At 40.6% G+C, this 13,698-nt stretch overlaps 1 protein-coding gene across 2 annotated transcripts; it reads left to right on the top strand.

Annotated features, from left to right (window-relative positions):
* The first annotated feature begins 825 nt into the window (after positions 1-825).
* On the top strand, positions 826-13,609 carry arhgap15 (Rho GTPase activating protein 15). 2 transcript variants are annotated; one of them, XM_084362178.1, is made up of 13 exons: positions 826-938; positions 6,167-6,341; positions 6,413-6,487; positions 6,973-7,110; positions 7,231-7,320; positions 8,274-8,372; positions 8,569-8,704; positions 9,621-9,755; positions 10,107-10,205; positions 10,858-10,935; positions 11,368-11,502; positions 11,839-11,944; positions 12,386-13,609. In XM_084362178.1, the coding sequence occupies exons 1-13, from the start codon at positions 889-891 to the stop codon at positions 12,567-12,569; spliced, it is 1,500 nt and encodes a 499-aa protein (XP_084218304.1). In that variant the 5' UTR covers positions 826-888; the 3' UTR covers positions 12,570-13,609. The 2 variants fall into 2 exon arrangements, with proteins under 2 accessions (XP_084218304.1, XP_084218305.1); XM_084362179.1 differs by lacking the exon at positions 826-938 and adding an exon at positions 2,105-2,170.
* Positions 13,610-13,698: the final 89 nt, after the last annotated feature.

Genomic DNA, 13,698 nt, shown 5'->3' with positions numbered 1-13,698 from the left:
GCACTGTATCCTTAACCGTGTGACCAATTGACTCAAAATCATGTTGGGATCATGTAACTACACTGGCTGCATGAGATACGCCTCTTGTTTTGCCATTTTACATCTGTTCATATTTTTTATTAATTTTTATTATTTTTTATTAATTGTTATATGTAAATATTAGCATTTTAGCTCAATAGCGTCCAGGTCATGTGACCAATTGACTCAAAATCATGTTGGGATCATGTAACTACACTGGCTGCATGAGATACACCTCTTGTTTTTACATTTTACATCTGTTCATAATTTTTTATTACATAATTTTTAGGCTATATGTAAATATTAGCATCTTAGCTCAATAGCTTCTCAATAGCTTTAAACACAGTATCTCTGCTTTAAATATCCCACATTTTTATTTTGAAAACAGGAAGTCGGTACACGCTGTAGCCGTCTTCTCCGTGTGTTTACTGTAAAGTCTGTAATACGGGTGCACTTGAAATGTTGGAGTGGCTGCGAATGTCGAATATCCAACTTAAAACTAACTTCACTGAAGTCTTGTCATGATGTATTTTCCAGCCGGCCCCAGACGATTTTTTAAAGAGTTTTGGCTGAAGAAGTCGCCCCACAAAGGAAGACTCTTTCAGTTTATCACAAATATTAGCATTAAATCATCATTTTGAGGGTACATGGTTTTCACTGGGCAGGAAGGGTTTGAAATATGTAACCAGCAACGTAAATGATGTACAGTAGTGGAGTAGAAAGTGCAGTATTTGCCTCTGAGATACAGCGGAGCAGACAAATTGAAGTTGCATGAAATCCTAAAATGTCTACGTCAGCACTTGAGTAAATATACTTACACTTCACCACTGGGTCAGAGCCTGATACTGTGTTTGTGTGTTTGTTTTCAGAATGAGGGAGAGAGACAACGTGAAAAAGGGACAGGAAGAGAGGGACAACAGGTAAAACACATAATACATGTGTATTCTGTTAAAATGTATGTGTCTGTATAATTGACCTGTTGTTTTGTGTGTTGTCTTCTCAGTTCAGAGGGCCCCATGCCTGCCTTTGCCTTGGGCCCCAAATTTCTTAAATCCGCCACTGCACATGGATGAGATAAATTGCCATTATTATCAGATAAAAAGTTGAAATTTGGCGATGAAAAGTCAGTTTATGAGATACAAAACCGAAATTAGGAGATAAAAGCAATAATTATCGTATAAACAGTCGAAATGATGACATTAAAAGCCATAAATATAAAATGATAAAAAAGTAATAATTATGAGTGAAAAGGTAAAATTTATGAGATTAAAAGTAATAATTTTGTGAAGGAGTCAAAATCATAAGTGTCATAATTATGAGGAGAAGAGTTGAGATTATAAAATGAAAAGTCGTGTTGTGGTGTAACAAGTTGAAAATATCCGAGAAGTCATAATAATGAGGAAAAAAATCTAAATTATTAGATTAAAAATATCACAACTATCAGAAAAAAAGTCAAAATTATGGTGTAAAAAGTCATTTGTGTTTCTCCTTTCAAATTTAATGAGCATATTAAATCTGCTTTCAGACTTTAACTCAAGTACTCTTCATACGGGTGACTTTCACTTTTACCAAAGTAATATTTTAATATCTTACTTTTACTTCGAGGTACTTTTTACAACACTGTCACTGTGTGTCTTGATCACAACCAGTTGAAAAGGTTTTAAAATAATGATTTAGCATTTATCATTTAAGACTGTTTGTTGTAAACAGCTGCCGGAGACTGAATGTGTCATAAAGAAGAGAAAACCTCTGGAGAGCTGCAGAGTTGGTTACTCTTTCTGTTCTGTGGGTTCAACTGCCAGTGACACTTAACATAGACACAAAGCTCTCTGATTAAATGTCACTGTGAGTCACTCAGCATCCGTATTAACCAGCACTCACAGCGGCAGATTTATAAAGTGTAAATAAAGAAAGTTTGTCACTGTTGATGTTCGTACACTGACAGAAGTGACAAACTGCTCTCGTCTCGTCTCATGAGAGCGAGGTTGGACGTTTTCTGTTCAGGAAATGGGGAGGTTGCGGCAGTTTTAGAGTGAGAGACGGCTGGTTTGAAGCAACCACGTGATGAATCATACTTCCTCTAACAGCCAGTCCTCGGCGCTCTGCATCTCGTCTTTTGTGATCAGTGACACACAGAGATGGCGGGTACGAGGTAAGATCACATTAAATGATCTGTCAGGTTGTCAGGATTTATAACTCAAAGGTTCGCTGTTGTTGTCTTGGTGGTTGGTTCGTGTTGGCGTCCGTCTGCAGGTTTCTTCATCATTAGCGGCTGTGACACTTGCTTGGTTTAATTTATTCATCTGTAGGCCTGAACTCACCGACGTGTGATGGACAGGGTGAACTTACATGAGCTGACTGTTTTCACTTGTGTATTCTTTAAACAGACGGATGTCGTGAGTCAAAGTTGAGCCTTCATCCTCTGAGGGTGGAAACAACTTCACAGTTTACTCTCACATATCGTGAGGTGATAAGACCTCATGCATGACTGAAGCTTCAGCTTCCGTATGAAGGGTTTCAGTTTGTTTCCTGTTGCTGAATGTGTTATTTAAGGAGGGTTTTAGATACGTGCTGACAGCAGCTGCACTCTTCTATAATCCTCCAATAAATGGTGATATTGATGATAAAATGTATCTGCAAGAACTTTGTTTTATAAAACACTCTTCTTCTTCATTGGCATCATTATTTATTTCTCCCTCTGTGGACCAGCTGACAAATAGTGATTCGGACGAGGCAGCGGTGTCGTGAAGGAACAGTCGACATAAAAACGAAAATACAGCCATGATGTCCTCACTCCCATGCTGATGGGAGGCAGAGGTGGTAAAAGTCCTCACAGTCTGTCCCCTGATTCAACTTGTTTACTCCAGTGAAAGTAATAGACACCACAAAGATAGTTGATTGTTGAGTCTCATTCCCAGGACGTCAAATAGCCACATGTTGGGTTGGTAAAGCGTCCGAGCAGCAACAAAGAGAGAAAATAAGAAACTCTCTGCAGATACGAGACACTAACACGCGTTTTCTCCCCATCAGCCTCCCTCTCTGTCTGTTCACGTCTTTTACGTCTTTGCGATGACGCCAAACAACAATAATCCATAATTCACCTCAAATGCATCAAACTAAAGTAACGAGGCTGTTTTGAAGCTGTGAGGAGGAGAAAGTTCAGATGTTTGTGTTCAGATGTAGAGAGGGAAAGTCTCAGAGATACTCAGGTACAGTACAGATACCTGAAACATGTACTGAAGTACAGTAACAAATATTTGTACTTTGTTACTTCCCACCTCTGGTGGAAAGTCTGCTGAAGTTAGCTGGGAAAAACACATGAAATGGCCCCAGACAGCTCTCCGGAAGCCACGATATCCTACATTTATTTGCATAGACTTTATTTACACTCGCTGCATGGTCGAGCTCGTGACTTCAGAAGAAGATTTTTCTTTAAAAAGGGTTTAATCTGGTCTCCTCAGATCAGGTGGTGATCTCTGAGATCACAGCAGACGAGCTGCATGGAGACATCTGATGTTTAAATCATCTCCAGCTGCTTCAGGTGTTCAGCAGAACGCTGCAACTCTGTTTTACTGTGAAGCTCCAGAAATGTTCTGTGGACTACGAGACTTCACCTGACTTTATATCATCAGGAGGAGATGATGACTGAGTTTACATTTTGGGTGAACTCTTCCTTTAAAGGTTATATAAGCAACCCTGCAACCGAAGGTTGTTGGTTCAATCCTCTGGACTGTCAGGGACAAGTCTGGACGGAGAAAGTTAAAGCCAGCACCTGCAAGCATCATTTACACTGTATGAATGAATGTTGAACCCCACAAACACAGAGTGACTCCAGCCGGTGCTGTGAGGCAGCATTTGTGGTTATTGAGGTAACTTCGGGTTTAACTCAGATAAGATAAGACTTCATTGTTTCTTGTTACAGCAGCTGAAGAGTCACAGACACAGTGACTCAGCGAGAGATAAAACATGAAAACAGGATCAAATATAGTAATAGAAAAATAAAGTTAAAGTATTGGTAATAAAAAAGTACTTTTTTGTCAGAAGAAGGCTTCATGTGAAACTGTTGGTTTCCACTTTTTTTTTTTTTAGCTGAGCTTTTCCTTGTTGGTGTCAGAAGGACAAATGTTGTGTAACCACAGTGAAGCAATCAGAGCTGCAAACAGGAACCCAAACAAGAAACAGTCCTCAGACTGCTCTGGATCCAACGCTAACCCAACGTTCACCAACATTATTTCAACAGAAACAGAGCTAATAAAGGAAGAAATACTTAATCACAAAAATTCACCTAAAATAAAAATATTCACAGACAGCACAGGATCATCTCTGCAGGGTCCATAACATGAATCATTGAGGAGCCACCAGCACAGCACCAGTCTTTCAGACAGTCCTCCATTTAAACGTTCTAGAGATCAAACTTGGAAACTACAGAAAAGTCTAAATACATAAATTAATTAAAGAAAATTAAACATTTTGTTTATTTTACTTACTTTTTAATTTATTTCCATTTGGTTATTTTGCTTATTTTATTAATTATCATTACTTCTGTTCTTCAGTTACTTGTTTCAAATTGTTTAACTATAAATGAGTTTTATTTCGTTTGTCCTCTGCAATTTTGCTTTGTTTTGTCAAAGCACTTAGTAAACTGTTTTTAAAAAGTGCTATGTAAATAAAGTTTATTATTATTATTATCAAACTGGTCATTTAGTTGACATTAAATGAGGCTTAACGTTCACACAGTTTTTCCGACTGTCTCTTAATTAATGGCCATCATCGCCCCACTTTAGCTGAGCAACATGCTAACACCTGCTTCAGCAGCTGACCTACAAAATTAACAGTAAAGCAACGTAAAACACGGAGAAACTTCAAGCTTCCAGGTCTGAAGTCGGTTCACAGACAGCGGCTATCCATCTGTTTCCAGCTCGTACGGTCACTGACCCTCGCTGATGAAGTCTGGAGTAAAATCCACATCATCAAATCAATATCATTTTCCAGTTGTTGTGAGGACAGCTCCATTACAAGAACTAGCCTACAAAAATCTGAATTATCTGAAAATCCCTTGTCACAAATTGAAAAGTGGATCTCTGCAACTACAAGGTCTAACTGAAAAGTGTTGGCACCAAAGTAAAACAGAGGAAACACTCGTGAGATCTGTGCAGCAGCGTGAGCGTCAGTATGGATCTCACTGGTCGGAGTAAAAGGAAGTCTGAACACGGTACACTATCACTGTTTTTGGCCTTGACTCTGTCTCAGCTGTTATCTGGCACATTGTTTGTCTGGTTAGCATGAAGTGCTGTGATGGCTAACAGCAGCGCTGTGGCTGTGCACTCTGCTTTCTCTGTGTTTGAATCGTGTCTGGTTTGTGTAAAACGTTTGTGATGTGCTTTTAGCTGAGCTTCTTCCTGTTACGTGGGTACGCTGCATGACTATGTTGCTACATGACTATGTTGCTACATGATTAGCATGCCCTTTTATGGTGTGTTGTCATATGACACCTGTTCAGGAGGGTGACCCTCACCCTCCACAGTGAAATGGATTTCACACACAAGAGGAAGATAAATCTATTACAGATCAACATGTGTGAATGAGTCCCGACTATTTTTTATCTGTTTATTCATGTTTTTATTCTTTTTTCTAGAAACTGTGCTGATCGTCCTTTTGCCTATTTTATTCTGAATAACAATTTGATTTTCGGTTTCTTCTTCAGTTCTATTTTATCTTCTTTTTAATACTTTTATCTTATATTCTGCACCGAGCAGCTCGGGGAGGCCCAATGTGCTGATTTCTGCTGGTTTGTTAAGCTGTGCTGAACTTTGTTCAGTTTCAAGTTGTCAAGTCAGAATTGTATGATTTGATCGGATCAGTACCCTCGTGGGTTTACAAGACACCACAAGTAGAGTTGCAGTGATCAGTTCCTCACAAAATTACAAATTATTTTGCAGCTCGGTCTTAAACAAAACCGGTTCCCTTCCTGAAGCTCAAGTTTTTCATGTTGAGCTTTTCAGGACAAAAAACTAGAAATGAAGCTCGTTCGCTCACACAACAAACGAAGTCTGTCCTCTGTGGAGTGGAACTGAACCTGCCACCACAAACCACCAGACTTTTCCTTTAAATCCAAATGACTGAAGTGTTTGCAAACCCTAACACGCAGAATCACGAACCTCCAGAGTGCCGCCAAGCAGCCGCCGCTGGTTCCGCCTCCACAGCGCAGCCAGGCGATGCAGGGCGGCGTGCAGCTGCGCATCAAGAGCTCACAGAGCCCCGGAGACCGCCTCAGTCAGTCCAAGTCCATGGTGCTGCAGGAGTCCGACCTTCCTCCGAAACCTGTGAGAAAACACACATCTTTCATCTCACAGTGGGCGCGGCTCAGATTTTCATTCACTCGTTCTGCTTTCAGATCTCTCGACATCGCAGGAATCAGTCTCAGCACAACGTGTTCGGCGCAGGAGGAGCTGACGGTTCTGAACCTCTGGTGAGACTCGACAGTTCATCACAGTCAGCTCACCCGAGTCCTGAAACATTATTATCATCTCAAAACCGACTCAGACATCTTTCCTGCCTGTTACCAATAAAAATCTACTTTTGTCTGAAGGCTTTAATTAAGAAAATTAAACTGTGGAGTCACATTTTACATTTATTTTCAGTCACTATCACCATCTGCACCGTCACAACATCTCAGTTTCAACTTTATCTACTTTTTTTTTTTTATAATTTAACTTTAACATGTAAAATAAAATATTTTAAAAGTCCACAAAGATGAATTACAGACAGAGGAGTCAAAATGTTTTTCATTAAAATGTTGTGGAAACATCGAGAATATTTTTCTGTTTAGAAACTGTTTCTTTTGCAAAATGGAGACAATTTCATTGTGTTTTATTTATTTATAATAATGTGTGTGTGCGTGCATGTGTGTGCGTGTGTGTGTGTGCGTGTGTGTGTGTGTGTGTGTGTGTCCAGGTGAAAGGTGAACACCTGAACGTGGCTAAAATCTCAGACGGCGGTAAGAAGCAGAGGAAGAACTGGACTCAGATGTGGAGCGTGCTGACCTCAGACCAGCTGCTGCTCTATAAAGAGAGACAACAAGAAACGAGTCAGGTGTGAAAGCTCTTCGTCTCTTCAGACAACAAGAAGAAAGTCTGGTGAAAAATACATTTTATCTCTACTTGATAGTTGATGTTTGACCTCTGACCTCGTGTCCAACTACTTTGTGTTCAGAAACCAGGAGGTAAGACGGACGTGGTTCATCTGTGCGGAGCTGTAATCGAGTGGACGACGGAGAAGTCGAGCAGGAAAAACGTCTTCCAGGTAACAAACAAACCAACGTGTTGATGTTTTTACACTGAGGCTGCTGCTGGTGGATCAGGACGGATCATGGATCGGTCCTGTTCTTATTCCAGCACCACAGGAAAGAAATGAGTCTCACTTTTCCTTGTTTTGATCTTTTCATGTCTTCTCGATCTAAAGTGACTCTGATTAAACCTCTTTCAGCCTTTAGACCGACATCTTAAATGCAAACTCAATTCAGAGATTGATTTGTTTTATCATCATCAGTAAACTCAGTCATCATCTCCTCCTGATGATGTAAAGTCAGGCTCAGCCATCGTCTCCTCCTGATGATATAAAGTCAGGCTCAGTCATCGTCTCCTCCTGATGATGTAAAGTCAGGCTCAGTCATCGTCTCCTCCTGATGATATAAAGTCAGGCTCAGTCATCGTCTCCTCCTGATGATATAAAGTCAGGCTCAGTCATCGTCTCCTCCTGATGAAATAAAGTCAGGCTCAGTCATCGTCTCCTCCTGATGATATAAAGTCAGGCTCAGTCATCGTCTCCTCCTGATCATATAAAGTCAGCTGAAGTCTCGTAGTCCACAGAACATTTCTGGAGCTTCACAGTAAAACAGAGTTGCAGCGTTCTGCTGAACACCTGAAGCAGCTGGAGATGATTTAAAATGACGTCTCTTCAGATCAGTGTGTGATCTCTTCTCTTCAGCAGACTGTGATCACAGCAGACGAGCTGTTTGAAGACATCTGGTTGTTTTTTAAGTTTTAAAACAATGACTGGATTTCACTTTTTGGGTGAACTGTTCCTTTACAGGCTTCAACACTCAACATTTCATCCTAATCTCAGTTTTTTCTCTTCATGTCTCAGATGTATTTTCCCCTCTGATTACTTGTTTTGTACACTTGGACTGAATTTAACACATTTTTTCCATTAAAAACACTTTTTTTTCCCTCACTCGTCGTTTTCTTCTGCTCCAGATCACAACGAACGCAGGAAGCGAGTACCTCCTCCAGGCTGACAGTTACTCCACCGCCAGTAAATGGCACGATGCCATCAGAAAGACCATCGACTCTTCAGTAAGGACTGAGAAACTGGCTGTTACTTTGATTATCAACTGTGTCTTAGATTGATCTTTTAAAATGTCCAGAACTCAAAGATATTCTGTTCACTGTTTACGTCTGAGACATCTGTGAATTACATCTCTGTCTGCCTGTCCACTGTTCTTCAGATTGTTACCGAAACAAAACACTTCCTGTCACTTTTTCTGCTCAGACTAAAGCAGACGGAGGTTTTCCTCTGCGGAGGTCAAACAGCACAGAGTACCTGCCCCGACACAGCTCCCTACCTGGACACGGCTCCGCCTCCCCCAGCGCCAAGCAACGCAACCCGGTCCACAGACGCTCCATCAGTGAGTAACTTTGGTACATTCAGGTTTCTTACCAACATTACCCAGTCTGTCAGCTGCACGTGACCCGGCTGTGTGAACGGTGCCATCGCAGACCTAAATACAGGACTCATCACCCTGCGTCCACAGACAGCTGTGTTTAAAAAAGACTAACTAACTAACTAACAGATCAATCTCTCTCTGACGGAGGCGGTCGTGCTCAAACCGTTGAACAGAAAGTGAAAGTCTTCGGGCTGTCTGAAGCTCCGTCTAAAGAAAGATACTTTAATATTAGCGATGCGTCACATGACCTGTTGTGTGTGAGAGTAATTTCACACTGAATGATGAGTGAAGTGATGTTAATGATTGTTTTAAGGATTGATTTGTTGAATCCATCTGTCACTGTTCACTAACATTTATTTGTAATGTTGAAGACTGCTCAGTGATATCTTCATATCTAATTCTCTCCTGGCATTAATCCAACGCTGGAAACTCATCTCTGCTGCTCACATTTACATATTTGGAGGTTTCATCCGTGAAAACAAACCGACGTCACACTGAGATGAAGCGTTGAAGCTCTCTGACAACAATATGTTGACAGCGAGGAGGATGTGGGTGATGAAATGATCCATAGGAGACAAAGATACGTTGAATATTATCGTCTTGGCCAGGAGAAAGACAAAGAGCCACGGTGACGTCACCAGAGCCTTTCTGAAGAGTTGAGAGAGTTTCAACTCGGCCATACAGATAAAACACGCTGGGCGCTGCAACTTGTTCTTTTTTAAAAGTACGGAAACTTAGAAAGCAACGTACAGACAATGAGCTCCATCGTTGCACCGGACTTCTTCTGAACACAGCCCGTTGATCATCTGTCGGATGTTGAGTTCACAGACAGACGCTCAGTAACTTCAGCTTTAATGCTGATGTGTTTTTCCTGCAGACATGTTCGGCAGCTCCAAGCTGAAACACAGCACCTCCGACAGCGCCGACAAGAACGGAGTGAAGAACAGACTGAAGAAGTTCATCACCAGACGTCCGTCCATGAAGACGCTGCAGGAGAAAGGACTCATCAAAGGTCTCTGCTTCTTCTTTACACGACTTTAAATTTGTTTTACGGTTGTTTGAATCCTTTTCTTCTGCTCTTTCTGACTGTACTTTAAACTCTGTGGCTCGTGATGTTGCAGCTCTCTGATGTTTCCACTCAGTGAAATATTCACGCTTGTTGTTTCAGTATATCCATATTCTCTGGACGCGAACAGGTCAGAGAGGTTTAAAGACGATCAACAGGATCTGTGTGACGACGTTTGTGACTCTGACATTATTTTGAAGGAATTTAGAGACTTTTAAAAACATAAAACTGAACTTGTGTGTATATTAATTCAGTAATGAATCTGTAACATGAAGGATTTATGTCGTCACGCCTCAGATCGAGTCTTCGGCTGCCATCTGTCGACTCTGTGCGAGCGTGAAGGAACCACGGTGCCGAGGTTCGTTCAGATCTGTTTGGATGCTGTTGAAAAACGAGGTACGTTCTGTTTTTCACTGCATGAAGACACACTGTGCTCTTCATCAGAGCACCTGCCTTTAAAATATTTCCATAACAACAATAATGACGTTTTGATTTGACAATCAGAAATACACAGCGTCTTCTGGATGTTTGACAATTATTCGCTGAGATTATCCCCCCAATAAAATAAAATGAAACCATGAAAAAAAAAAAAAAAATATCAACATCTGCCACCTGGTGGACAAAGTCTAACACTGCAGAGTGAATGTCAAAACTTGGGCAACAATACTGTATGCATTAATAAAATGTAACTAAGTACATTTACTCAAGTACTGTACCTGAGTTTCAGCTCAGTGACGCAAGTTTTGTTAATTTCCATTTTTAAATGTGCTTTTTTAAAAACTTTAAATCAGAAGAAATTAACTATAAACATTCAAACTTCTGTATTAATTAGAGCCGTCACAATATCAGATTTACCAGATACTTTACTCAACTACTATTCCCATGAGTGAGTCCACATTAGTCACTTGGACACAAAAACATGGACACAGAGTGTGCCAAGTGTTCGGCGTCAGTGGTGAGGCTGCCGTCAACTGGATTTGTTCTGGTTTGAGGTCTTTGATGTTTTTTTATAAATATTTTTTCATTAAATGTGTGTTTGTGTCTTCAGGTCTGGACGTCGACGGGATCTACAGAGTCAGTGGAAATCTGGCCACAATCCAGAAACTTCGCTTCATCGTCGATCAAGGTCGGTTCAACAGAAACTTTATGTTCTCTTCTGTCTCTCTTTGTTGCTGCTCGGGACGCTTTACCAACACAAAATGTGGCTATTTGACGTCCTGGGAATGAGACTCAACAATCAACTATCTTTGTGGTGCGTTCAGGAACAGCTGGGACAAATCCTACTGACTCTACGTTGAACTTTAATAGTCTTTGGATTATATTAATATGACGTGAGCTTCAGTTAGCTTTGACCACAAATGTCCTTCAGAGGGAGACTTTTTACTCTGATACTCTGAGTACATGTCAGAGCCTGTACGCCCTTTTTTTCTTTTTTAAATCCAATTTTTACGTGAAAACGGAGCCAAAGCAAAAGTAAACAACAGTGATCGTATGGAAGTGAAGTGATCAACTCACATTATGACCTGATGCCGTGTCTGTTCTGGTCTGACCCCCCCAGAGGAGGACCTGGACCTGGACCACAGTCAGTGGGAGGACGTCCACGTCGTCACCGGAGCACTCAAAATGTTTTTCCGCGAGCTGCCGGAGCCGCTGTTCCCCTTCAGGTCCTTCCAGCCGTTTGTGGAGGCCATCAGTGAGTCAAACCTGAGAAAATACAAAATGTTTCCACATTATTAGATGTTACTTCATATTTGGGAACACAGCTCGATTAAAAAGTGATAACTTCATTTTTAGTTGCAAAGAGCTTCACTGAGAAAGACGTCAAAAAAGAAAATGTTCATATTATGTAAAACTATATACTATAAACTATAGTATGTATAACTCGTTCCCTTTGCATTTTACTCCTGTTCATTTCCACAAACCTATTTATTCCCTTACTTACATTTCTTTATGCACTTCTGGACTCACAGAGGTGAACTACAATAGGTTGCATATATTAATCTCCTGCTGCTGTCGTTTCTCTGAACAGGGATCAAAGAAGCCAGTCACAAAGTTCAGACTGTGAAGAAACTGATCCAGGATCTGCCCAAACCAAACCACGACACCATGAAGCTGCTCTTCAGCCACCTGCACAGGTACGTCTACAAACATATGGACAGACAGAGTTCAAAGTTACAGTCAGTGAAAGAAAGAAGAGTGATGACTGAGAAAAAATGGTGGTATTGTCCTTTAAGTCACTTCACACAGGTTTAAACTGCAATAACAGATACAGAAGTGGTCTCAGTTACACAGGTGTTAATGTCACATTGTCACTTTGTTGTTGTATTTATATGATATCTATTATTCATCATGTTAAATCAAAGAACAAAGTGCAGATTGTGAATATCAACATGTTGACCTTTTGTCTGACATCTCGTTGGACTCAGTAGGAGCCTCTTTGTCCTGCCTGAAGCCGGCAACAACATAAGTACTGATTATACACAACACTCCTGGTTGTTGTCGGAGGGCAGCTGCGGTGGGTCCTTTAAACACGTTCCCATGTTTCCACTCACTTTTGTTGTCCTGCTGCTTTCTAGAGTTCTGGCCTTCTCCAGGAAGAACCTGATGTCCACTCAGGGCATCGGTATCGTGTTCGGCCCAACGCTGATGTGGCCCGAGCTGGACGGAGGAAACATGGCGGTCAACATGGTCTACCAGAACCAGATCGTCGAGTTCATCCTCGTCGAGAGCCGACAAATCTTCAACCTGGACAGGAAGTGAAGCGCCCCGGCTCTGAGTCGGACCCGATCATCTGACGGACTCATATTTACACACCAAAGCTAAAAATAACCAAGTTCCTTCAGAAACGTTGTCGTTTAAACAGGAAGCAGAAGCAGTGTCTTGTTTTGTAGAAAAATAAATAAATGTAAAAAATAAATAAATGTTTTCTGATCAGAACAAAGTTTTAAGATTATTTCTGTTTTTAATTAACACAAACTGATCAATCGTCAAAGAAGGAGTTTAACCGTCGCTGACTCTTTTACCTCGCAGACGTCCATAAATAATGTGTAAGATTCATTCACCAGGCAACAGTTAATGTTTCCTCATGTGGCGTTAACGTTCCTCCAGCGGTGCTCATACACCATTTGAAAGCTAACCCAGCCGACCCAACAGCAGGTACAGTCGACAAACAACCAACGGTACAAACAGATAATCGCTTATTAAGGTTGGCAGCTCACCAATGAAGCGTCTTTGAGTCGTTCATAAACAGTTATATATAGTTTATATTGGTTTTCTAAGGCCTGTTTGCATTGTGCTCATTTTGTAAGCTGTTTTCCCACCTCAGCACTTGTTTTTGACTATTTTATATGCAGAAAGTTAGTTTAAATATGGAAATAAAGAAATACAATGTGTTTGTGGTTCTGTTAGTCTCGAGCAGGGGTACTCTGGGGTCACAAAAGAGACTTTTATTGCCAGACAATTGGATATTTCCTCAGAAAAACAAAACATTTTCAGTGATATAGTTATAGAGGTGTTTCAGGATAACTACATTTCCAGGAATGTGTAACTAAATAAATGTTTTATAATGTGGCATAAGGATCTCACACTCGTGTCAACAGTTAATGTTTTGTAACTAGTGAGGAGTTTGTGTTCGAGTCAACAGACAAAAGATTGTTAATATAAATGTCCTATCTACTGACAATGTGTGATAAACCATTTATTGATAGTTTGTAGATGTTTTAAATGCTTAATAAAGGTAAAATGTATGATGCCATAAATACAGCAGATAACTGGATGTATTCTTCAGCCTCGTGTCAGTGAGGAGCATCATTAACTTCCTGTTTCTCAGTCATATATTTGTGCTGAAGCTTTGAAATGCGTCAATAGTAAAAATAACAATACTGCATGA

Source organism: Pagrus pagrus (assembly GCF_965226575.1).
Source record: "Pagrus pagrus genome assembly, chromosome: 9".
In the NCBI taxonomy this organism is placed as follows: domain Eukaryota; kingdom Metazoa; phylum Chordata; class Actinopteri; order Spariformes; family Sparidae; genus Pagrus; species Pagrus pagrus.
Note: the sequence above shows the minus strand (reverse complement) of the source record. Positions and strands in the feature narration are given on the sequence as shown.